The 25,758-nt window shown below is 49.4% G+C and overlaps 1 protein-coding gene across 1 annotated transcript in view; it reads right to left on the reverse strand.

Moving 5' to 3' along the window:
• The window catches only part of CPD (carboxypeptidase D), an 839,931-nt gene that overhangs the window by 135,941 nt on the left and 678,232 nt on the right, over nucleotides 1-25,758 (reverse strand). Inside the window, exon 14 of the mRNA XM_086955076.1 lies at nucleotides 1,713-1,848. Within this exon, the coding sequence (XP_086811202.1) occupies nucleotides 1,713-1,848 (136 nt within the window). The remainder of the gene's footprint in view (nucleotides 1-1,712; nucleotides 1,849-25,758) is intronic.

Genomic DNA, 25,758 nt, shown 5'->3' on the forward strand with positions numbered 1-25,758 from the left:
TTCAGGCTTCCTACTAGGGGGATTACCCGGGAATGTGTTTGGGTTAGTTTTGCTGGCTAATCCTTGCACCACCAAGCTTTCACAGAAGAGATCCTGAGAAGAATGCTGGATTGCCTACGGCCGGATGGTGGCGCTGTGCTATCTGGCGGTTGTCCGGTAGGCCTGAGCAAGGTTCTCATAACCCTAATAAAGCATCAGTGAAGGCCTCAAAGGTTAAGTAGGACTCGTTGGACGTTTTCTAAAGCTGAAGGACTTCCGTAGACACATTGGTCTTACCTCCTTGGTGGAGGCTGAAAGTGAAAGACTTCAGCCACTCTACGCATAACCATGGTGCATGACTGACTTTCCTCATTAGCCTGGCCCTGGAGTGAGAGAAGCCCTGTCTCAGGGAAATTATCAGAGCCACTAGCCTGCTGCAGGTCGTCATATACCAATTCCCCTCATAAAATGGCTGGCCAATCTAGTGACATGCATTATAGTCACTGTTTGAATCCATGCCGAAAAATCAATACAAGGTGTGCTTTGGTAACTGTTGAGACAGACCAAGTGGAGGAAGTGGGGCCTCGGACGGGCACTGACTCTGCATTGAAAAAGGCAATTGGCGCCTCATTATCCAGCACCAATGGACTGAGCATCGGCACTGAAGTGCCTGGAACCTGCATGGACAGAGATGCTTAGTTGAGTTTGGAGACTGGCCCGCTGGGGGTGGAGGGGTATTCCAACCTGGGCCGAGTGTAATCAGGGTGAAGAACCTCTAGGCTCTCTTGGGCCCACAGGTGTACCAGAGGGAGTTGACAAGGATCTAAAGAGATGGAGCATGGTCTCCCAGAAGTCTTCAATCTGTTTAGGAGTGGTGGAATGCCACGGAAACTTGGGTTGTTTTTGGAACAAGCTGCAGGATCAGCTCCTAAGTCAAACGACTTTGGGAGCAAGATCGAGAACTATGGTGTCACACTTTTGCCTACTTTGGGGAATGGGAAAGGTGGGAAGACTCAAAAGTCAGCTTAGATTTCTTGTATTTTTCTTCATCTTACCGGAGGACTTTGAGGAAGACAGACAACTGAAATGACACATGCAATTTCTGGATCTCAAATGGGAACAAGCTGGGGACCAGTCTTGTTGCATGGAGATGTAGAGTTTAGCCTTATGGTCTTGTATGGCTTTTGGGTTCAATGACGAACAGTCACTACAAAGCTTAGAATTGTGGCTCGACCCCAGGCACCACACGTAAACCTGGTGATGGTCTGTCACAGACCTTTGTTTGCGACAGTCCTTACTTTTGTTTTGTGAGGCGACATCTCCCTGGCACACTGAAAAAGATAATTTTATTTTAGATAAGGTCACAAAAAGAAGAAAAAAACACAAGACAAAGCTCTGGCTGAGTTTCTGGTGTTTCGGAAAGAAAGGAACTGATGTCATTGCACAAGAGTGGTGCTGATATAGGCTCCAAAAGTCTTTTCCGGGGTGAAATGGCATCCGGCATCCGGGTGGAGCCACACAGTACTACCTACCCGTGCGCAGTACTGCTCAAAAGATTCCAGATCCAGTCTGATGCCTGGGAAATAGTCAAAAGGTGACGAATCTGCAGCTAGACATCTCTATCAGAAAACAAAACTGTTAATCCTAGCATTGTTTTATATGATAATACTCTCTTTAGCACTCCACCACACATAGGGGTTATTAAGCACTGTCCAACTGGGCTTAATTCTTACTTGTAAAATCTGTGTCCAGGTCCTTTCCGTGAGCATTGGTTTGCCCAATCTTTGATGTACAGTCTTTCTCCTGTGCACGCTCTCTTCCATCTGGGTTCACTGATGGTACAATCACAATTCTCGTCTGATCGATTAGCTAGGGAGTGAAAGAAACAAGTTAGCAAGAGGCGTCAAAATTAATCTAAAATGTTTTCAGTTCGAATGGTTTACTTCAGTCCTTTCTAGAAGATGGAAGCAACTCCTAAGAGGAAGAGCATGATGACAGAGTACTGAAAATTGTCTTATGCTTAGATTACACCTTACATTTATCAGTTGTGAGCACAAACAGGATGCAGAGTAGTAATTTGTCTTTAAAGAAAATAATATAATGAATGCAATAGCTGAATGCTAACAAATTCTGTAAGTGCTACTTTTCTGGGTACAAGCAGGGACGTTGATCTCAGAAGTATTTGTATTTTTTGTTTCTACCAGCTTGTTTCTATAGCTAGGAGTAATGTTCTATAGCTAGGAGTAATGCATGCAGTGACTGCAACTTTCGAGAGCAAAAGTAAGAGCTCTATATTGCAGCTGCTCACAAGTCCGGCTGATGATATTATTATTATTATTATTATTATTAAAACAGTCTTGTATAGCGCGTGGTTACCCTAGAGCATCCCAGCTCTTAACCAAACAGAGTAAAAATTTAAGTGAGTGAGAGGCACAGCGGTTTAACAAAAGAGAAAAGTTTTCAGTTGTTTCCGAAAACGCAAAAGGCATGGCTCAGAGCGCAGCCCTAGAGGGAGTGAGTTCCAGAGGGTTGCAACCTTTACGGAGAATCTCTTCCCTCCTGAACGGGCCTTTTTGACCCTAGGGATCTTAAGAAGGTGTTGTTGGTCTGAGCGTAGTGTTCTACTTGCCTTATAAGGGGTCACCAGCTTTTGTAAGGTGGGAGGGCCTGTACCTTGCAAGATTTTATGTGCAAGGCAGAGAGATTTAAATTTCACCCTTTCTCGCACTGGCAGCCAATGTAGAGCCCTCAATGCGGGTTTGGCCGATCGTGACATAGGGATGTTATAAAGCATTCGTGCCGCCGCATTCTGAACTTGCTGTAATTTGTTCAGAGGGATCTCAGGGGCACCCAGATAGATTGCATTACTGAAATCTAATCTTGATATAATCAGGCCCTGGATCAGGAGCTTCCGAGATAGAAATGGAAGCAGAGGCAGCACTTTGCGCACCGATCGGAGAAGGCCGAAACAGACACCAGCCAGTTTGGTAGCCTGTGTCCTGAAGGAAAGATCTTGCTCCAACCAAATACCAAGGCTCTTGATCTCAGCCTTGGGTTTGGGAGGGGATCCCAGACAGCTAGGCCAGGCAGACCGGGGGAGTGAGGGACTTTTCATCCCAATCAGCATTATCTCGGTCTTTGAACCGTTCAGCTTTAGTGCAGGTATGGACTTTGGATAGGCAGGAATGTAGCACCTGGGGATTTTCCGTGGCCTGGGAGAGGGCAAACACCAGCTGGGTATCATCGGCATAGCTCACGATTTTGATGTTAAATGGAACCACCACATCCTCCAAGGGGGCCATGTACACATAATGTGGGGCTCAAAGAGGAGCCCTGAGGTACTCCACAGTGGAGGTGGGTGGATGCCGATCGTGCGCCCCCTTTCCAGACCTGAAAGGTCCGGTCGCTGAGAAATGACCTAAGCCATTTCAGCGCCATCCCCCGCACTCCAGCATCTGAGCCGTTGGAGTAACACTCGATGGTTAACAGTGTCAAACGCTGCACTAAGGTCCAAGAGGATCACTGCCACTGATCCTCCTGAGTCCAGAATGCAATGTGCCTCTTCAGCGACTGCCAGCAGGGCGGTGTCAGTGCCTTGACCCAGGCGAAAGCCCGTTTGAGAACTTCTCAGTACACCGTTGGACTCAAGGAAATTGGATAGCTGGGAGTTAACCAATTTTTCCGTGATTTTACTGAGTCCCGGAAGATACGAGATGGGCCTATAGTTCGCCATGTCAAGGGGGTCAAGGCTAGGTTTTTTTAGGAGGGCTTTTACTATTGCACCCTTCTAATTGGGTGGCACCACACCGGCACCCAATGAGGCATTGATTACCTCAGTGATAGGTTCTACAATGGAACGGGCGACCAGTTTGAGAATCCTCATGGGAACTACGTCACGGGGAGAGCCACTCTTAACGGACGCCAGGACCTTAAGAACTTTGTCCTCAGAGATTGGTCCAAGAGAATCAAGGGTCCTCAGGGGTCTTCCCCCGTTCTCGAAGGGCTCAACTCCTATGTTAATTTGGGGCAGGGTAGTCAACATTTTTTCAATTTTAGTGTGGAAGTACTCAGCCAGATCATTGCATTTTTCTTCCAGGTTATCCGTGGAGGCAGGTGGTGGCAGGACCCTCAAAAGCTCCTTGACCACTAGGAATGTTTCTCTGGAGGAGTTGGAGGCTTTTGATACATGCCGATTTGTCAGGTGGACTTTTTCCATGGAGGCTGTAGGATTAGTTTTGCTTTTCAGTTAAAGGGGAGTATATGTGATGTTTGAGGACTAGGTCCGGTAGCCTCAGGCCTTGTTCTTGCTGATCTTTTGAGCATATCTAGCTGTACCCTGCTTTTCTTCCCCCGCCCAAAGCAAGGATTGTAGAAGACTGTATATTTTTTTTAAATACAGAGAGAGGGAGTTAATGTATTTTGCAGAGAATATAGGCAATTGGGAAGCATGAAGATTTTGTTACCGCTAGTCTGCCCACAATTGAGGGTAGGAGGGTGTTCCAGAAAAGCACAGAGTCCCAAAGTTCCTGCAACACTCTACCCATATTGTAATCATATTTTATGGGGGTTGGAGGGACTATGTGCCACCTATATGCTCAAGTATCTGATTTTGTCACATCACAGTCCTAGCCAGCGAACCTCATCCAGTGCTCTGCATCTTTTAATTTATTGACCATCAGCCCGATCTGTAAACCTGTATAATTCTCTCATCAATATAGGAAGGTATCTGTCTGGCTAACTAATATACACCAACGCATCAGCTGTGTATAGTGAGATTGCATGCAAAACCCCGCCAGTCATGTTGCCACAATCGTGCAGTACTTCCCACAACTTAATTGCCAGTTGTTAAATCACCAAAGTGAATAACAAATCACAAGAGAGGACAGTCCTGCCTGGCGATCCTCTCCACTCAGCAGATACAGTGGTACCAGACCTTACTCTGGCCACCAGATTGGTACATGATATCTAGATAAATTGTTTGAAGATGGGGCTAATCCTCATTCATCTCAGGAGACAAATATGTACTTATTATGTCAAACGTTTTTTCTATATCAAGCGCAACTAGCGCCTTTTGCACCTCAGGCTCTGCTGCCTCATGTAGGACATAGTTCAAGCGTCTTAAATGTAATAATGTGCTTAGCCTCATGCAGACAATTCACTGGTCACAATATTAATCAATCTGTTCTCCAGAACTTTTGCAAATATTTTCACCTCAACATTTATCATGGATAATGGTCTGTAGGCTGCTGCCTGGGATTGAGATCCCTACTTGGCTTAGGCACCATCACCACAATAGCTTCCCGCATGCTGATTAGGAACCAACCAGTTTCTCTCTTTGCATGTGATATACAACTCCAGCAGCTTCTCATCGACCACCCTGATATTAGCATGATAACACTCTGCCAGTCAACCATCCGAGCCCGGAAACTTCCTCGGAGTAAACTGTTTGATAATTTCTGTCAATTCTGTCTGTGTAATACCTGCTTTCAAGTCTGTTGGTTGTTCAGCTGTGACTCGGGGTATGTTATCTGACTCTAATATGTCTCTATGCCAGTGCAAAGGGGGCTGAAAAAACCTGCTTTAAGCACTGTTGAAAGTGTCATTTATGCAGACTTGAGTGTAGGCCGTGCCCCTGTCTAGGTGATCGAGGTATCATAACCCAAGGGGGCCACTTCCTCTCCAGAAGGCACCCAAGGAGTCTGCCAGATTTATCTCCTTATTAGTGCAGTGTCTGTGTTTTGAGGACCACCTAGGATGTTCTACATTTCTCTCACCCTATGTTTTGTTTCCATGCACTCTCCTCACACCGTCGGGTCTAGCAACTGACATTCCGGCAAAGTTGCCAATTGTGCCTCTGTGAAAACTACTACTAAGCTCCTCTCCCACCATACAATTTCTCCAGAAATTCTCCCCTCATAACTACTTTCATTGCGTCCCAGTCTACCAGGTGGCTGCCAGTCGCCAGGACCTTTTTATCTTTGTTTCGGATTTCACATCTATGTTACATATTGGTGAGTGACTCAGTATGGCTAGATAATCCCTCTCTAGTAAAGAGCTCAAAAACTTAAATAAACCTTATCTTAAACTACCAGTGGACCTAAGGGAAATAGCTAATACCTGTATGTATGAAAACCACTGTTTAAAGGATGTCGTACCACCTGCACACCCAAACTAAAATGTAATTTAGCTAAAACCATAACTGCTAAACCGCTGAAGGCGAATTATCGGAATGCCCGCTCAATCCCCAAGCATGCGCTAGAGCTTTGGAACCTTCTGGACATGGAAACACCAGATATCTGCTTTATAACAGACCTGGTTACATGACCATACCTCCTCCGCTGGCCTCTTCCCCCTCTTAGAGCAATTTTCCCAATACAACTCTGAGGAAGTGACCAAGGCCATGAAAAAAATTAAATCTGGCTCACCAGTCAATCCTGTGTCATCACGTTTTCTGTCTAAAATTGTTCCGGTGCTTCTTGACAGTATCACAAACCTATTTAATAGGTCACTGTCAATATCAGTGGTCCCAATGATATGGAAAGCAGCCGGAGTCAGTTCAATTCTAAAAAACCTACTGCAGACCCAAAACTTTTAACCAACTATCGTCCAATCTCACTGCTCCCTTACTTCGGGAAGGTACTCGAGTCACTGGTTAACCGGCAGCTCATAGACCATCTCGAGAGTCATGGTTCACTCGATCCTTCACTGTCTGGTTTCAGGGCCGTCCATAGTACTGAAGCGACGTGGGTAGAATTCACTGACAACATCCGACTAGCATTGAATAGAGGGCAGTCATCTATTCTCATCCTGCTGGATCTATTAGCAGCTTTTGACACATATCACATAGCATTCTTGTACAATGGCTCTGGGATATTGGTGTCAGGGGGAAGGCCCTGAAATGGCTTAAAAGCCATCTAACAGAGTCACTGCAGTACAGATTGGCGATTTACTTTCATGTAGCAGGCCTGTTAAGATGGGAGTGCCACAGGCCTCAATTATTGAGCCCTACGCTATTTAATCTTTATATGACCCCTCTTCGCCACGGTGATCAGATCAACAGCTTTGACGTAGTGTCATATGCCGATGATACTCAGATTCTGATCACCCTTGGTCCTGACCCTATGGATACAAAATCACATTTTAAGAATTGTATGTCTCACATAAAAAGATGGATGAACATCAACCGCCTACAATTAAATGGAAGCAAGACTGAGATAGTACTTTTTGGTAAGGCTCACAAGCACTGGTCTGATGACTGGTAGCCTCCAAATCTCGGTCCTTGCCCACCCCCAAAGAAGACAGTGAGGAATTTTGGAATTCAAATTGATAATCAATTATCAACGAAAAAACAGGTCAACCCCATAATTGGCTCCTGTTTTGGCATTATGTGCAATTTCCGCAAAGTGTTCAAGTGGATCCCGCTAGAAGCCAGTAGACCACTGGTACAGGGACTGATTATCAGCCGTATGGATTACGGCAAAGCTCTGCGGTCGAAAATAAATGTAGACCTCCATTCCAGACTTCAGGTCCTGCAAAATACAGCAGCCATGCTGGTGCTGAATCTTCCATCAGGATCCCCCTAGGAGCCCAGTCTTAGACATCTTCACTGGTTGCGAGTAAAGAAGAAAACCTGTTTTAAGATCTTATGCCTAACACATAAAACCATGTATGGTAGAGGTCCAGGCTACTGGATCAAAAAACTCCGATGGTAACAGCTAAACAGGCCCTTAAGATCCTGTAACAAATCCCTCCTCACTCCGCTCAGAGTACGTACTGTCAGAAACAGGGGTCGGGCTTTTTCCTTTCTTGCCCCCACTCTGTGGAACAAACTGTCTTTACACCTACGTATCACCTCTGACCATAACCATTTCCGCCAGAATCTGAAAACATGGCTGTTCGACCATTAGCTCTGTCCCTCTTATGCTGACGACTCAGGAGCCGTCCGCCAGCACCATGAGACCTTTAGGTGTTGTGTGCGCTAAATAAATGTTCCTGATTTGATTTTATCTGATTATTACCATTTTGAGCCTGAGTAGCATAGTAACAAGAATACTCCTGCACTAGTAGATTTAGATTCACACATCTATACAATCTAATTTACTTATGAACTACTGAAGTACCTCTACCATTGCAGGGTTTGTGTGCAACCTTGCTGGATCTCAATTCTTTGTCCGTTCAATTACGCATTCAAAATCTTCAGACCACACTACTGGGGTATCCATTTATGATGTGCACAAGTCTAATATATTTTCAAAATATATTTATTAGCAGTTGGGGCATATGCGCTAACAAAACATATTTCGGTGCAGTTTAGTAATCCATAAACCACCAGATATCGGCCATCCACATCTGTACCCATGGCCTATGCAGAAACAGAAACCTTGGAGCCATTCAGATCGAGGCTCTTCTGCCATATGATGAATATGTGGAGGAACATAGCCGCCCCCTCCATTTCTTTGAGACCATTTCCTTGACCTCTCCTACCAAATACGTTTTTTGGAGGAAGGCAATATTAATGGTATGCCATTTGAGATACATATAACACGTATGTACTCTATATCATTCCACAAACTCTTTAGTACTAAATCTTTTTATTGTGCAGCACTGAAAAACATAGCATCTCACACCTCCAATGCATCTGTCGGAGTATGCGGCGGCCATGTACAGTTCAATAGCATGAATACGGCCAGTAAGTGCTCCTACTGCAAGTGTTAACACAGCAAGCCGTCTACAACCCAACTGGGCCGGCCGCGTCATAAAGGCTGAGATGCATATGCAAACGACACTGACAATAGTGTACCAATCTGCAAGAATAACATAAGAAGGAAAAAACAAACCCCAACCCCCCCACCTCCCACAATCACCCATCTCCTTGTCCACAGCGCAAAGACTAATACAATAGGGGATCACTACCCTAGTGGGTGCCATCGGGTGCGTGACTCTTCGGTGCCTTGCGCTTGTGTGGCTGCGTCTTGGGCTCCAGGAGCAGAGTGTCCGCCAGGCGCAGCAGTCGCAAATAGCGGGGACAGCTCAGCTCCCTGAACTCCCCTGTCAGCAGGGACAGGAACGGTCGCCAAAGTGCTGTAAACTCCTCTCTCTCCCCCGCCCAGTGGCAATTTCTCCATTCCCAGGATTGCCCACAGCCTATGTAGCCAGCCTATTTGCAGTGGCGGTTGGACGATTCTCCAGTGTGCCACCACATTTTGCATAGCAGCCCCTAGCGCGATCGCAATAAGTCTCCCTTTCCAGGATTTAAGGGGGTACATCAGAGTGTTAGGGAAGCCCAGTAGGACATAGGCCAGAAACCTTGGCAGCTGGGTATCCAGGTGGGAGTCCACCAGATCCAAGATCAAGTTCTAGTATGGCTGAAGGTGGTCGCAGCTCCAAAGCAAGTGTTCCAGCGTTCCCAGCCCCCCACACCCCTCCAGCAGCGGTCACTGACCCGAGGATCCCATTGATGCAGCCGTTCGGGTGTGTGGTACCAGTAGGTGGCAACTTTGGTCAGTTTCGGTGAGGCCTGTGTAATGGGCAGGGTGCCTAGCTCTGTAATAGACTCCCTCCCAGGTCTCTCTCCCACCTGGCCCTCCCTGCATTGTATGTGTATATGTTGGTGAGGAGTAAGTGCTGGTACAGATCTGATATTAACTTTTTGTCGGATATACGTGTCAACAGCCATTTCTCGTATGGGGTAAGGTGTCGCTGCGCGCCGGCCGGACCGACGGGTGTAGAACCCAGTGACGGACCTGTAGGTAGGGCAGACGATCCGTTTCAGGTATGCCATAGTTTTCCTTCACCTATTGGAATGGGAGAATGCCCTTCAGATCGAACATGTGTCCGGCATCCCTACACAGCGTCCTCCGCCATGTCGCGTAAGCCAGGGGGTCAAGGGCAGGCGAGAAATCAGGGTTATCGAAGATCGGCGTCATGGGGAGGGAAAGGAGGTGAGGTCTCGCTTGACTGCCACTCTGTCCCAGACATCTAGAACAGTACTGGTGATCCGTGAGGCGTAGAGGTTAGGAGGCCTATGGCAGCGCAGCAAAAACGGGATGCCCTGGAGTGTACGCCCAGCAACCGCCTGGTCTTGAAAGAGCCAGTGCTTGGCGGATTCCAATTGGCGCCACTCCACCAGGGTGCGTAGCTGAGTTGCCTGGAAGTAGAGAGTGAGGTCGGGCACGCCCACGCCACCATGGTCAGGGGGGAGTGTGCTGACTGTGTGCTTAAACAGCGGACGGCGGCCGTTCCAGATAAAACTTGTTAAATCTGCTTGGGTCTTCTGAAGCCATCCCGCTGGCGGGCGCAGAGGAAGGGTCTGGAATATATAAAGAATCTGGGGCAGCAGGGTCATCTTTACGGCAGCAATCCGACCAAGCCAGGACAGGGTCAGGTGTTTCCACCGTTTGAGGGTATCCCGAAGTCGGGAGCTGAGCTTGGCATAGTTAGCGTCCGCGGAGGCCTGCACTGTCGGGGCCAATAAGACCCCCAGGTAAGGGATAGTTGACTCCGACCACTGAAGGTCAAATTCAGCCTTGGCATCCTCTAGCACCTCCGGTGACAGTGACAGATTCAGGGCTTCCGACTTTGCCTCATTAATCTTAAAGCCTGAAGCCTGTGCGAAGGTGTGAAGCTCGATCAAAAGCGCCCGGAGGGATTGCATTGGGTTGGTCAGGGAAAGTAAGATGTCGTCAGCATATAAACTGATGGTGTGTGTGTCTCCACCAAACGGTATGCCTGTAATGAGGTTGTGATCTCTTACCCGGCACGCCAACAGCTCCATGTAGAGCGCGAAAAGAAGGGGAGAGAGTGGGCACCCCTGCCTGGTCCCCCTGCCAATCGCAAACCTCGGGTACGTGTGACCGTTGACCCGGACTGCAGCGTTAGGTTGGCGATAACAATTGAATATACGGTTGAGGAGGGTTTCTCCGATTCCGAACTGCTGCAGCACTAACTCTAGATAGGGCCAATGCACCCTATCGAAGTCCTTCTCCGCATCAATCGTGAGGAGCAGGCAGTCCGGTCTCGTCCGAGATCCGGCCTCGATGAGGTGGAGGACCCGCTTGTTGTCGCTTGTCTGCCGTTGTGGAATGAAGCCCGCTTGATCCGGCTCCACCAGTTGTTGCATATAGGGCGCAAGTCGACTGGCCAGGATGCCGGTGTAGAGCTTCAGGTCGATGTTCAGTAGGCAAATCGGTCGGTAGGAGCCGCTCCTTGTGGGGTCCTTTCCCTCTTTGGGGATCACCGAGATGGCTGCCTCCAGTAGGTCCAGCGGGATGGCGCCAGGCATGTCGAAGGTGTTGAAAAGGTCCTTCAGCAGCGGGGCCACTTGTGGGCAGAAGGTCTTATAGAAGGCCGCTGTGTAACCGTCTGGGCCAGGGGATTTCCCCAGTTTCAAGCGAGAGATCGCTGAGATGACCTCCTCCAGGCCTATGGGTCGGTCGAGGAATGCCGTCTGTGCTTCATTGAGCGACGGGAGAGTTGCACCTTACAGGTAGCTATGGCCATCCCGCAGGTCAAGGCTGTCTGCTGTGTAGAGGTCAGCGTAATAGTCGCCGAAGGCCGCGGCGATGGCCGCGTCTTCAGTGATGGGGTCGGCTGAGCTGGCCTGGAGGGTCTGGATCTGCTGCCTCTGGCGCTGCTCCCGGAGCCTGCTCGCCAACAGCTTCCCGCAGCGGTCACCCCCAGTATAGTACGCGTGCCGGAGACGCATGGCGGCATATTCCGCTACTCCCTGGTCCAATGCTGCCAGCATCTTCCGTTCCGTGCAAAGTTGCCACCACGCCCGTGCAACCCCCGTGCGTTGGTGCATCTGTTCCAATCCCGCCACTCGCTGAGTTCGCCCTTTTCTGCGCGCGTTCCTTATTGTTAGCGGTGGCTATAGAAATGAATTTGCTGCGGAGAACCGCCTTAAGGGCCGCCCATTGGGTCGCTTTAGAGGTATCTCCGTTGGCATTATAGGAGAGGAACTGAGCGAGCGCTGTTTTAATCCGCTCCAGCGTGGTCGGGAGCTGTAAAAAGTTATCACGCAACCGCCAGTGCCGCTGCGGGCCGGGCACCGCCGAGACCCGGAAGGACGCCACCACTGGTGAGTGGTCAGACAATGAGGCTGGGAGTATTTCCACGTCGCCTGCTTGACGCGCCAGCTGGGAGGAACACAGAAAGTGGTCGAGTCGGGCATATGTTTTGTGGGCAGCGGAGTAATAAGTGTATGCTGTTGCCGGCGGGTGTGCGTGTCTCCACAGATCAACGAGATCCAGGTATGTGATATGAGCGTGTCCCGCCTCTGAGAGAGCTCCCACCTGGCCGGACCGTTGACCGGAGCGGTCCGCTGTGTTGTGAAACACCAGATTCAGGTCACCCCTGAGTAGTATATGTGGATGCGTGTTAGCAGTGGCGGCCTCCAGTGCAGTGTGTAGGAATTTCTCTTGGTTTTCGTTGGGTGTATAGATAGTGCCCACCAATAGTGTCTGCCCTGCTACTTGGAAACGATGTACCAGCAACCTACCCCTGATCTCCGCTCCTTTTGCAGGACCCTAACCCCAAATGACTTGGCCACCAATATCGCCACACCGGCCACCTTCTTGTTAGCGGACGAGAAGAACTGCCAGGGAAAGGATCGGGATTTGAACCTGTGGTGATCTTTGGGCAGCAGGTGGGTTTCCTGCAAGAGGCAGATGTCCGCCTTTGAGTGCTCCAGGAGAGACAAGACCGCCCTGCATTTAATAGGGTTGTTAAGCCCTCTCACGTTGAGTGAGAGAATTGTTAAGTGGTGTGTCATCGCAAGCCACTACGTGCGGCACCAGGCCCTCACCGGCCCGTAGCTAAGCTGTTCCCCTAGATGCGCGCGATGGCCTAGGTAATCCCGGGTGAGACACAAAATAATGTGGACAAGGAGATCCATACCTCCCTCCCCCACCACCCCAACATCCCCAAACTCCTGCAACCCCTTCCCCCCCTCCGCCCCCTTCACCCCCACTCCAACCTCGAGTGCACTGTATACGAACATTGTCCCAGTTCCAGCCATTAGCCCAACTGGATCTGTGGTAAAGTAGAACGTCAATGGGGAAGCAATGGCAACGGCAACCTGTCGGCTCCCCGCCCCGGCCCTCTCGCCGGCCGTGTACATCAGCGGCTCAACCAGTCAGGTCCCCCGACGTGCTAGCAGTGTCTTTTGTCACTTCTCTGATAGCGTCAGCTTGCTCTTGCGCCACTGTTTCGGGGTTGGGCTTGCTGATCTTCTTGGGGCGCTTATGTCGCACCTTTTGCCAGCTGTCTCTAGCGCCTGGTAACGGCGCCGTTTGGGATGGGGAAGCGCCAGACTCGTCTCCCGAGCCTCCTTCGTCATGCGGGATGCCTAGTAGGTCGCAGGTGTTGTGCAGGGACCGAAGTTGGTGAAGGTTCCCGTTCCATTTGAAGACGATGCGGAACGGATGCCCCCAGGAATACGGCACACCCTTCTCCCGTAGAAAAGCAGTGACCTTCTTGAATGCTCGGCGCTTCTGTAGGGTAATCGGGGACAGGTCCTGAAAGAGTTCTACTGCGTGTCCCTTATAAGTGAGGGGGTGTCGCTGCCGGGCCATCTTTAGGATGCGCTCCTTGAGGGGAAAGTCCGGGAGGAAAGCTAGGATATCCGGGGGGAGGGTTGCTGTGCAGCGTGGAAGACCAACCCTGTGCGTTCTATCGATCCGAATCTCGTAATCGTCCGGTTCCCCCAAAATGTCTCTAAACAGGTCCTGCAGATAGGTTGTCACATCCCCCCCTTCGGCCGTGGATGGAACACCCCGGACGCGGATGTTATTGCGATTCTCCAAGTCCTCCGTGTGGGCCTGCAGATCCATCTGTTGCTCCTGAAGCATTTCTTGTTGAAGTGTGTGTACTTCTCCGCTCCTGTCTCCACCTCCGCCTCTCATTCTCCAAGCTCGTCCATATCTCGCCTTAGTTCCTTGTACCCCCCGGCCATCTCCTGTTTGAGAGTCTGTATGTCCTCTTTAAGGGAGGTGAACAGCGCCTCCATGAAGGACTTCGTGGCCGGTGCCTCGCCGTCTGCCCGGTCTCCGTCTTTGGGCTGTGTCGCAGGCGTCGGCTTGTCGGGGCTTCTCTCGCTTTTGGCTGCCCCGTTCACCAACATGTCCGTTATGGTGCGCCCCGCTCTACGATTTGTGGAGGACATGGCCGGGTCGCAGGCCAGTGGTTGCCCACCCCTTGGAATCTTCCCTGCTCAAGGCTGTCGGTAGGCCCAACGGTCGTTACAGTCTTGCTGTGGATGCGTGTTGGCGGTATGGCGTGTTGTGGGCGGTTCCGTCGATCGGGGGTTTTGGGTAATTATGCTCCTGGTGTAGATGTAAAGGGCGAGCGCAGGGCTCCTGCGAGAAGCTGCCCCTAGGGTGGCCGGTGATGAGCAGCGTAGCCCGCTCTGACGTCCCTGGGAAGGTCAGCCGCGATTTCACGGCGGGGCCTGCACGTGGGGCCGCGGCACTGGGGCCCCAGTAGCCCCGAAGCGACCGCGGTAGCGGCGGGTGATGCTGGGCCGTGTCCCGGCTATGCTGTGTGGGGCCTTCCAGCCAGTGCTAGGGCCTTGAGGCAGGGAGCCCTCGCTTCTCCGTCGGGCCTGACCCCCCCTCTCCCCCCCCCCCTCAGATCTCGCGCGGGTCGTCTAGGCCGTGCGCCGGAGGCTCGAGTGTGGGCCCCCCCCCCAGAGTCTCCCTTTCTCCTCCCGCTAGTGCGCTCCTCACCTCGGGTCCCCGTCAGGCCTCCGTGCGGGTGCCTTCAGCTCCGCCCAGCCACGCGGGATGGTGCCGCTGCTGGCGCTCTGCTACACGACCCGTCCCGGCCGCAATCCAAATCTCCTTCGCCTCCTCCAGGCTCCAGAGCCACTGCCTTGTCGTGGGCGAAGCTTCGGGTGCATGGCGACAGCCCGTGCTCGGGTCAGGCGCTCCCTTCGGGACCCGCTGGCGCCCCGTTCGAGCAGGCCCCAATCCGGGCCCTCGATTTCTGCACCTCCGGCAGGCACCTCCGTGTCGCTCCAGTCGAGCTGTCACCGGAGCAGTCGGCACCCGCCGCGACCCGCGGGCCAGAGTCGCTCGATTGCAGGGCCTCGCCGCCAATCCCCCAGAGAGCGGATCGACCTCGGTCCCTCTCAGGCCCCGACCGCCAGTCAGAGTTGCGCTGGCGAGCCCGCCACGGCAGCCGCCATTTTCTCCGCCGCCGTCTCCGGCCCCGGCCTTCGTCGGATCTTACACTCGGACCGGCAGGCCCCACAGCCACCTCGATGATGCAGGTCACAGCCGTAGTCAAGTGGGGGCCAATGCCGCGGCGCTAGGGTTGTGTGGGCTGCGTTAAAGGCTATTAACAAGCGCCGGGGCAGGGAGCCACAGAGACCCACGTCTGCTCAGGTCGCCATCTTGGCCACGCCCCCTCCACAAACTCGTTAAATCCTCGAACATTCCAAGTGGTCATTTTAATCATTGTGCTTGTGAGTTTTAGTTCAAATTTTGAGGGCCTTCCTGAATAAGGTCAACGTGAGTGACCAGCAATTAAGTTGCAACAGTGTGTCCAAGTGCAATGCTGTCTCCTCAGCTCAGTGCATACCTTTGGTACTAACTGTGTGCTCCTTAAACTGCCAACACACTCACCCTAATGTTTAAAAGATGCTCAACTGCCCATCCAGCCCCATTCTGGCTCAATTCTATTGCAGTCCCAGCTCTTTCTCCCACCCATCATTGAACATGAATACTCCTTTTATGCAGATTATTCTGGTACATGTCTATGGTTTTAGCAGACATTACACTTTCTATAACTGGAGTCTTCATTCTATTTCTGACCGGATCATAGTCCATTCTGTGATCCTTAGCGCCAGGATGCCCGTAGGGTTGCAGAGCGCTCTACAAATGCCATAAATAAATAAATAAATAAATCCTTAGGGCTTTGTGCTTGCTCTATCTGGTCCTGCGTGGTTCCCGGGATACCACGGCCTTCCAATTCCAATGTTTCATCATCCTTGACCACAATTCTACTCCTAGCGCATTGGGACTTCCATACACTAGATAGCTCTCTCATTAGATCTGCTTGGCATTCTTTAGAATCCTCTAAGGTAAAGGGATCGGCCTGGCCCCTGATCTCCCCCACATGACCAGCCATTCCCAGGACTTCGGGTGCATGGCGACAGCCCGTGCTCGGGTCAGGCGCTCCCTCCGGGACCCGCTGGCGCCCCGTTCGAGCAGGCCCCAATCCGGGCCCTCGATTTCTGCAGCTCCGGCAGGCACCTCCGTGTCGCTCCAGTCGAGCTGTCACCGGAGCAGTCGGCACCCGCCGCGACCCCCGGGCCAGAGTCGCACGATTGCAGGGCCTCGCTGCCAATCCCCCAGAGAGCGGATCGACCTCGGTCCCTCTCAGGCCCCGACCGCCAGTCAGAGTGGCGCTGGCGAGCCCGCCACGGCAGCCGCCATTTTCTCCGCCGCCGTCTCCGGCCCCGGCCTTCGTCGGATCTTACACCCGGACCGGCAGGCCCCACAGCCAGCTCGATGATGCAGGTCACAGCCGTAGCCAAGTGGGGGCCAATGCCGCGGCGCTAGGGTTGTGTGGGCTGCGTTAAAGGCTTTTAACAAGCGCCGGGGCAGGGAGCCACAGAGACCCACGTCTGCTCAGGTCGCCATCTTGGCCACGCCCCCTCCACAAACTCTTTAAAGCCTCGAACATTCCAAGTGGTCATTTTAATCATTGTGCTTGTGAGTTTTAGTTCAAATTTTGAGGGCCTTCCTGAATAAGGTCAACGTGAGTGACCAGCAATTAAGTTGCAACAGTGTGTCCAAGTGCAATGCTGTCTCCTCAGCTCAGTGCATACCTTTGGTACTAACTGTGTGCTCCTTAAACTGCCAACACACTCACCCTAATGTTTAAAAGATGCTCAACTGCCCATCCAGCCCCATTCTGGCTCAATTCTATTGCAGTCCCAGCTCTTTCTCCCACCCATCATTGAACATGAATACTCCTTTTATGCAGATTATTCTGGTACATGTCTATGGTTTTAGCAGACATTACACTTTCTATAACTGGAGTCTTCATTCTATTTCTGACCGGATCATAGTCCATTCTGTGATCCTTAGCGCCAGGATGCCCGTAGGGTTGCAGAGCGCTCTACAAATGCCATAAATAAATCCTTAGGGCTTTGTGCTTGCTCTATCTGGTCCTGCGTGGTTCCCGGGATACCACGGCCTTCCAATTCCAATGTTTCATCATCCTTGACCACAATTCTACTCCTAGCGCATTGGGACTTCCATACACTAGATAGCTCTCTCATTAGATCTGCTTGGCATTCTTTAGAATCCTCTAAGGTAAAGGGATCGGCCTGGCCCCTGATCTCCCCCACATGACCAGCCATTCCCAGGACTTCTGTGGCTCGGTAAATAAGAATTACATTCCATTGTGAACAACTCAAAGCTTTGGCAGGAAAAGGAGCATATACTTGACATGAAGCACACAGAGGTGGCATTTCCTCAAGTAGGGGAATGGATTGACCCTATTAGGTGGAATCAACAGTCCGACCATCTGGATCACAGGGGATCAGATCAAAGTGCTCTCACACACCTGGTAGGGTGTCATGCTTCATCATTGGGCGTGAGTCGTCAAGCCGGCGCTGCAGTGCTGGACAAGCCTGTGGGCTATTTGGTGGAGATCTTTTGATCAAAAAAACTATGATGAGTGCTGGTGAGGGGGTTAAATAGGGTGGTGTGTGAAGGCACTTTACTCTGATCACTCGGACCCCTTGTGTTCCGGATAGTCAGACTTGATTTCACCTAATATGGTCAATCCCGTCCCCTCCTTGAGGAACTGTGTGTATATCATACATTGATTCTGGAGGAGTGTGGGAGCAGGATCTTGTTAAATATTTCTCCTCGTCCCTCCCTTGATTAAGTGCGTATATTTGACATTCATAGCCTTTAGTTTTTGCTTAACTTTGACAAAATTCTCTCCGTTTTAGAACAGCTTGGGTGTAATCTGGGCAAAAATATGAATCGTCATGTTATTGAACACTGGGTCTCCTTAACCCCTTGAACGCCAGGACGGCTTGGAGCTATCTGTGCACATGGGGGGCGTTTGCAGAGGATGGCTCCAAGGTATCCTCGCAACCACAACAGGGAAAGCGTGGCACCCCCACATGGTCCTTCCCTGTAAAACCTCCCACCAGGGATGGCAGCAGAAGAGCTTCCGCAGCCACCCCCAAACCCTCCCTCAGCAATCTGATGAAGTTGGTGTGCGCATGGCACGCCAACATCATCAAATGCAGCCGGGAACATGCTGGAGGCCATTTGCTTCCAGCGAATGGAAAGAAAGGACCTTTCTTTGGTAAATACTTCTCCCGGGGGAAAAGGAGTTTTTTCTTTACCCCTGTGCCTGTTTGGTGTAGATTCCTGCTTCATAATCATGGTGAGGGCCGCGATCGTGAAGCAGGAATCCTACTACTGGAACACCAGGTACTTCTTTTGTGTTGGGGGAAAGCCCCTTTGGGCAAGGGTCAATCCCCATGTGGGCAAAACATTTACTCAAATTTCAGCCGCCTTGGGGAATAGATCGGCTGATTTTTTCAGACGATCTGCCTGAGGGGGTTTGGGGGGAGTGGGGGGGGTTGTCGAATCCCAGTAGATCATCAGTTATTTTCTATTTTGGCATTGATTATGGAGAGTGAGCTTGGGGGAATTCCAACCTCCCCGACTCTTCCCCCCCCCCCCGACTAGGCCTGTGTAAGCGACCCCTAGGGCAAATCTCATTCCTAAGGGCATTTTTTGTATTCCCCCCCCCCCCCGCCTCAGGAGGGCAGATGGGGCCTTTTTAGACCCATCTGCTCTTAAAAGGGGGCAGTAGCCACCAGACGTTATTCGGGGAGCTACCCTTTATTTTGGGGAAATATTTTTACTGTTTTTGCCCCACTTGGGGGCAGAACGGCGATATTTTTAAGCCCATCTGAAGGGGGTGCAGAAAACTACTAGAACCCAGGGAAAGTTTCTGTATGTGTGCAAACTGGAGTTCAGCTGATGGTCTGTGTGTACTGGCATTTGGCTGGTGGTGTGCGAACGTGGGCTTGGCTGCTAGCATGTGTGGACTAGCACCTGGCTGACTGTGTGGACTGGCGTTTGGCTGATGTGTCAGTTTTTATCTGGAGACCTGGGGGAACGCTGGGAGGTAGGGAATTTGTGGCTGCCTACAGATTTCAGGACATTTCCTCACCGAAATACAAGGAAAATGTGTTTTTTATGCAAAGTTCGAGCTTTGCAGGTGATTTTGTGTAAAGAAAACCCTAGTGAGAGCCTTGCAAGTCACCTCACCCTGGACTCCCCGGGGTGCCTTGTTTAAGAAGATTTGCTGGTATGGTACGCTTCACTAGGTGCTGGCTGAGCTAGGGCTCAAAATCCATAGCTACCCAAAATTGCAAAAAACTGTTTCAGTGGAAACATGTGATGCATATGTTGCGTTTGGTGGTCGTTTTATCGCGGGCACTTTTTAATTTTTTTTTTTTTTTAATTTAAAAACATTTATACAGCGCTCGTTTACCCAGCGGTTTCATGGCGCTAGTGGTGAAACAGTGGACGGCAGCAGCTAAGGATTTAAGTCGAGTAGGCTCGCATAAAAAGGAAGGTTTTGAGGTCCTTCCGAAACTGGAGGTAAGAAGGTGAGGTGCGCAGGGAAGCAGGGCCTTGGCCTATCCACACAAGTAATGTAATGTACATTGGTTTTTATACCGCGCGACAGTCACTCCAAGGAGCATCTTGGCGCCTACACAGACCAGAGCTGATGTGGAGTCTGGTCCGGCTGCTTTCAGTAGTATGACCAGGGTACTCAAGGGCTCTAGCACACGTGTCAGGGAGACTGAAAATAGAGGTCTTCAGTGCTTTTCTGAACTCAGATTCCCGTTCCATAGCACGGAGGTGTGGGGGGAGTTTATTCCATGCTTTGGATCCTAGGACTGGCAGGGATTTGCCACCCCTTGAAAGGAGTCTAAAAGTCGGAATAGCCAACAGATTGGCATTGGAGGATCTAAGGGTGCGTGATGGATGGTATTGGGAAAACCTCTTTTGTATGTACTTTGGTCCTTGCAAGTGGAGTGGTGTGGTTTACTGGCTAGAGGCGGCAGACCCGAGAGCAGAGAACGGCCCGGGACCAGGGTTCGATTCCCGACGCGGCAGGGTCTTGGACCAGGATCAGCGGACTCGATAATTCTCGCATCGGTGCCTACTCCAACCAGAGATCACACTCAGCAACTCTGGGCATTAGCTTGCCTCATCTCCACAACGGCCCCTCACAAACGCCGGGGATGCCTGGTTTCACCTTGGAGACTCCCAGGAGGGACTATCTCACAGGGAAAGCCAGGACGGGTTCCCCAGTGGTCTATAGCGCTACGAGGCCTGCGGTGCGGGTAGAAGTGCGCTTTACAAGACACACACAATTTCAATTGCAAGTGAAAGGCCCTAAAGGTAATTACCAGGATTTTAAACAGCACCCGTTTGACCACTGGTAGCCAGTGGAGAGTGTTCAATGCGGTAGACGCTGAGGATTTCTTTGGCCACTTCAGAACCAGCCTGGCGGCTTCATGCTGCACCATTTGCAACTTATGTGTTACAGCCTTGTTGGTTCCCACATATAGACTATTACAATAGTAGAGTCTCGATGTCACGAGGGCGACCGCTACCATTTTCCTGGCTGATAAGGGGAGTAAATCAAAACATTTTCTTAAACTCTTAACACCATCGCTGCTAGTGATATTTTGCTCCTGTGCTAGGATTTTCAAAAGTACATTATGTATGACGAGCTGGGCTCGTCATCAGCCTGGTAGGAGGCTACTTCATGACGAGCCCAGCTCGTCATGAGCCTGGAAGGGGTTAATGACATTAAAACAGGTACCTGCTACCGACAGCGCCTGTTTAAATGACAGAGGCATCGAACTTGATGCCTAAGTTACGTGCCGCATTAGTCGTATTTGGCGGTACCTCCGCATCTTCAGGCCACCACTGTTTAGGGATAAAGTCATTTTGCGGACCCAGCGGCAGAATTTCCGTTTCTCCCGTGTTGCACTTCAGATGATTCTTTCCCATCCATTCAATAGTGGCTGTCAGGCAGCATTTAAGATTTTCGTCCCAGTCCTTAGTGTCTTTATCAAGGACTAGGATGAGCTGCGTATCGTCCGCATACGCGATGACATCCATCCTAAAGGACGATATCAGCCTAATCAGAGGGGTGGTGTAAACATTAAAGAGCAATTTTGAAAAAGGTCTATAGCAAAGTAGAGCAGCAGCAAAATATACAATGGAAATGAGTAGTAAAAATAATAAAGCTAGGTGACTAACCAAAATGAAATAGAGAAAACACACGAAGAAAGAACTAATTACCACATGGGTAGAAAATATTTATACATTTTATTAATCAAATATTGATTTTGTACAAAAATATCTTTGATGAAATCATACACATTAATCTTTGACTGTAGAGAAGCGATAAACTATTTACAGAACAACATCATAAAAGCTCCTAAAAAACAAACAGACAGAGCATTTAGACAAGAAAACGAGGGAGGCAAAGCGGTAGATAAGAACTACGCGCGTTTCGGCTTCTGGGCCTTCATCAGGTAACCGTCTATTGCAAAACACAGAACAAGATAAGACACACAAGTCTGATAACCAAGTATGAAAAACCGACCATCAATCATAGATGCTCCGAAAACTGATGAAGAGTGAGGAAATTGACAAATAATACATTGGAACAGATCCTGGGGAAATGACAGGGTATCCTTATCACAAGTGTCTGATTCCCTTGAAGGTTGAAACTCGACAGTATAAACGGCCAGAAGGATGTATGATGAGAAAATAGCGATAATCTGAATTAGTGCATTAAGGGTGACCAAGGCTGGATAAAAGACACTTGCGGAGAACGGGTGGGGGGGTGGGGAAATCAGCACCGTAATGAGGTATCTGTGCCGATAAATCAAGATAATCAAAAACGCAAAGCAATCCCGACATCCCAGGGATCCGATGGTGGCGAGTGGAGCGGCCGGTACATTAAAGAGCGTCGGGCTCAGGCTAGATCCCTGAGGGACTCCTGACGTGAGTGTTTTTTCCTCTGAGCAGAAGTCACCAAGTGTAACCACTTGCCGCCTGGCACTCAAAAAGTTCTTAATCCACTCCAATACGTCTCCCGCTATGACAAGTGAGGCACCATTGTTCTCAGGAAACCAAGAGGAATGCTGGGTGGAAACTTTGAGCCTGCCTGCAGATTCCCAGACTTTTCCTTAAAGAAATGAAAGGGAAATTCGTTTTTTTTTAGACAAAGTTTAAGCTTTGCAGGGGAGTCTGAGAAAAATAAAAACCTGGTGATAGCCATGCAGGTCACCCCACCATGGACTTCCCAGGGTGTCTGGTTTAAAAATGTGCTGGTTTAGTAAGTTTCCCTATGTGGCGGTTGAGCTGGGGCCTAAAATCCACAGCTAACCACCTTGTAAAACAAGCTTTTGTGATACAATAGGTCTCGCATTAGGGCATGTTTGAGCGATTGGTGTTGCAAATATTAGTGTTAGTTTTTTATTTTTTTGTCAAAGAAATACACTACCAGTAGCCTAAGTAATCATTGAAAAGGCAAGAAGCAATGAAAGGGTGCAGTACCATATGCTGTTACTTGGTGCCCCTGTGGAGCTGTAGACACATCTCTATTAGCCTTAAAAGGTACTGCACCCTTAATGCAATTAAAAAGAGAAAGATTGCATTAAGGCTACACTACCATCTGGCTAATAGAGGTCACTTTACAATTCCACAGGGGCACTTAGTAAGAGCCTGAGGTACTGCAACCTTTTACGCACTACATCGAGGGAACAGAACTTGCAAACATTTAGAGGATGTGAAGTGACATTGATTTCCTTCCAGCATGTGCTCTTAGAAAGGGAAGAGACTTTCACATTTCGAGTAAAACGATATAAGTTATCCTGCAGCTGCATGGCGGAACCCCCAAAGAAGTATTGGAAACCAGACGGCTGGTGTTTGTGGAGCGGAACTGCTTAATAAAATGCTGCTTGGGCTCCACATGCCTGCACCTCTATGGTGGGATAAAAAATACATTTTTAAACCAGATACGTGGCGTTGGTGAAGCAGGCGTGGTGCTGCTGTAAAAAAAACCTATGTGGGCTCCGGAAACCTGCAGCTTAATGACAGAACCAAAAAAATGGATATTAAACTAGCATGGCAGGCTGCATTGCATAAAAAAAATATAATAAAAGAAAGGATATGTGCTAACCGCGCTATAAGAAAGGAGCGCAACTGCCATTATTTGAGATCAAAAGTGGCAGGTCCGAGTGCTTACAAAAGTTTAGCGAGTCGTGCCTGAGAAAACTAAAAACGTGCAGCCGCCATTGCTAATGGTGAAGAGCAGCGTGACTCGCGGCTTTGCTCCAATAAAGTAATTACAAAAATAGTTTTCACAAACTGTAAAAAATAGATCCTGTGTAACAAAGCATGGAACAGGGACTGTCCTTATGGCAGGGTACAACATGAGAAAAGGCAGTACTAAGGAGGGACTAGTAAAGATATTAATCAAAAAACAAAATAATTTGGAGAAGACAGTCAAAGGAGCCATTTAAAAACATGGGCGGAACTTAAAGGCCACATCCCGAATACAGCATGTCTTGAAGAGATAGCGCAAGCCATTGCTAAGCGAGACCTAAGCGAGACCTAAAAACATTCTGCTGGGTGAAATATGATGTCTGCTAGGTCACATTTTAGGGTGTTTTGTGTCGCAGACGCAAGGCCCAGCCACACAAGTGGGGTTCTCTACGTTTGTGTCTTTCAAATGTAAGCAAGTGTGTAACACAAAAGACATTTAAAAAAATGCCCTTGAAAACACAGGCCTGTAAGGGTACCCCAAGTGTGTAACACAAAAGACATTTTAAAAAATGCCCTCTAAAACACAGGCCTGTAAGGGTACCCATAAATTCAGAGATGTATAGCCAACCACTGCTCTTAAACTTAGTATCGGGTGACATTTCATAAATACAGAGTTTTCATTCATACCCTTTTTCTATTCTTTATAATTTAACAAATTGCTGTATAGTTGGTACACAGTAAAACCATTGTAAGGTGCGGATTGGTCGATGTCTCTAGGTACCTCGAGTTCTTGTAGAACCTACAAGCCCTATATATCCCCGCAACTAGAAGGGTCCAGCAGGTTTAACAGTATATTGTTTTCCAAAATATGCTAAAGTAACAACAAATTACAGATGAAAACTTAGACACAAATGGCAATTCAACTGTGACTTTATGAAGGAGAACCTTGAAGGAGCTACACAAATGACCTTTTGCTATATTCAGAATTTTGTCTATGTTTCAGAAATGTATAACTTTCCGGTATCTACTAGGGGTTTCACATTAGTTTCCAACACTAACTGGAAGGAGGTTGAAAGCACAAAAAAGAGGAAAAATTGACTATCTGCTAGTAAAATGTCAAAACTGTGTTGAAAATTTTATTTTTCAAATTCTGTCACTTTTTACAAGTCTACCTGCAAGTGCGTAGCTTGGATTATAAAGGGATCGCTTTTGTTTGTGTTCAAGTACATGTCTGGACCCCTCTATAGCAGCCGGGATCTGAGCACCCGTAGGTTCCGTCGCCTCTGACCAACTGGCTTCCCAGTCTGTCCATTCTCCTAGGGGCCCACTGGATATTATTCAAGTCACTTAAGCTATACTCCATGCCTTACATCTCCAGCGATCAGCACTAATCATTCCAGTCTAATATGGGAGATCAGACAACCTCCAGGCTCCTGCAGCCCACACTGTTACATTCAGACCCTCTCCCACCGTCAGTAGCCAACCAGTTAATCTTCCCTGCTTTTGACCCAGCCTGATCGAGACTCAGCAAGTCACTCTCCCAGGTCTGGTCAAACCGCTTCCTGGGCTGCACTTCTCCCCTTGGCCGCTCAAAGACCAACACTACAAAGTGAATATAGCGGGATACAGTCCTCTCCGGGTCTAAACAGGTGCTCCCTGTCACAGCCCCATACCAAGTAAAGTTACAGTGGAACATCGAAGCAGCTACAGGCACCACTATTTTCCCTTTAGGCCTGGTCAGGACCCTTGCTTCTTCCTTGTCGCTGACATAGCCGAATCTGGGTCCCACTTAAGAACTTTGCTGCATCCACGAGCCGGGCAGGATCACCAGCCATTGTCCTTTCATCCAGGACACACTGCAGCTCAGCGCAACATGGACCATATCATGATCAGATGTCTATCTCAAAGAGCCGCAGTCACCATCTTGAACACTGTGCGGGTCCGGAGTTGCACACCTTCAGGCATGCCAACAGCTTTTCTGTGGCATACTGGTTTAAGTCTCAACTTAATGCATAGTGGGTGGGGCATTCTCAATTGATTTTAACCCACTGTGGGTCCAGGGTGCCATAGAATACTGATGAGGAATCAGGAGCTTCGGGTGTGGGCCATTTTGCTTAGCCAGGCCCGATACCCAGATTTTTTACATTAATAGCTAGCAGAATGGGTCACTAACTAGGAGGCAAGTTGAAAGGAAGAGAGCTATTTTCAAGCACCCGAATGGCAGGTATTGTCACTTTGTATCTAACTATTTATTCCCAATGTGTCCATTGTCAAACGTACTCTCCTTCCAGATAGATTCCACTCCTTCAAACCCAGTAACATAGAACACGTACAAGGGAAGGGAACTTACTGCATTGTTAGTACATATAAGCATCACTATACAGCACTTTTACAATCTCTAGTGGGATCCAATATACTGGAATACTACTTA

The sequence above is a fragment of the Lissotriton vulgaris genome, chromosome 2_1, assembly GCF_964263255.1.
Source record: "Lissotriton vulgaris chromosome 2_1, aLisVul1.2, whole genome shotgun sequence".
NCBI classification, from domain to species: Eukaryota; Metazoa; Chordata; class Amphibia; order Caudata; family Salamandridae; genus Lissotriton; species Lissotriton vulgaris.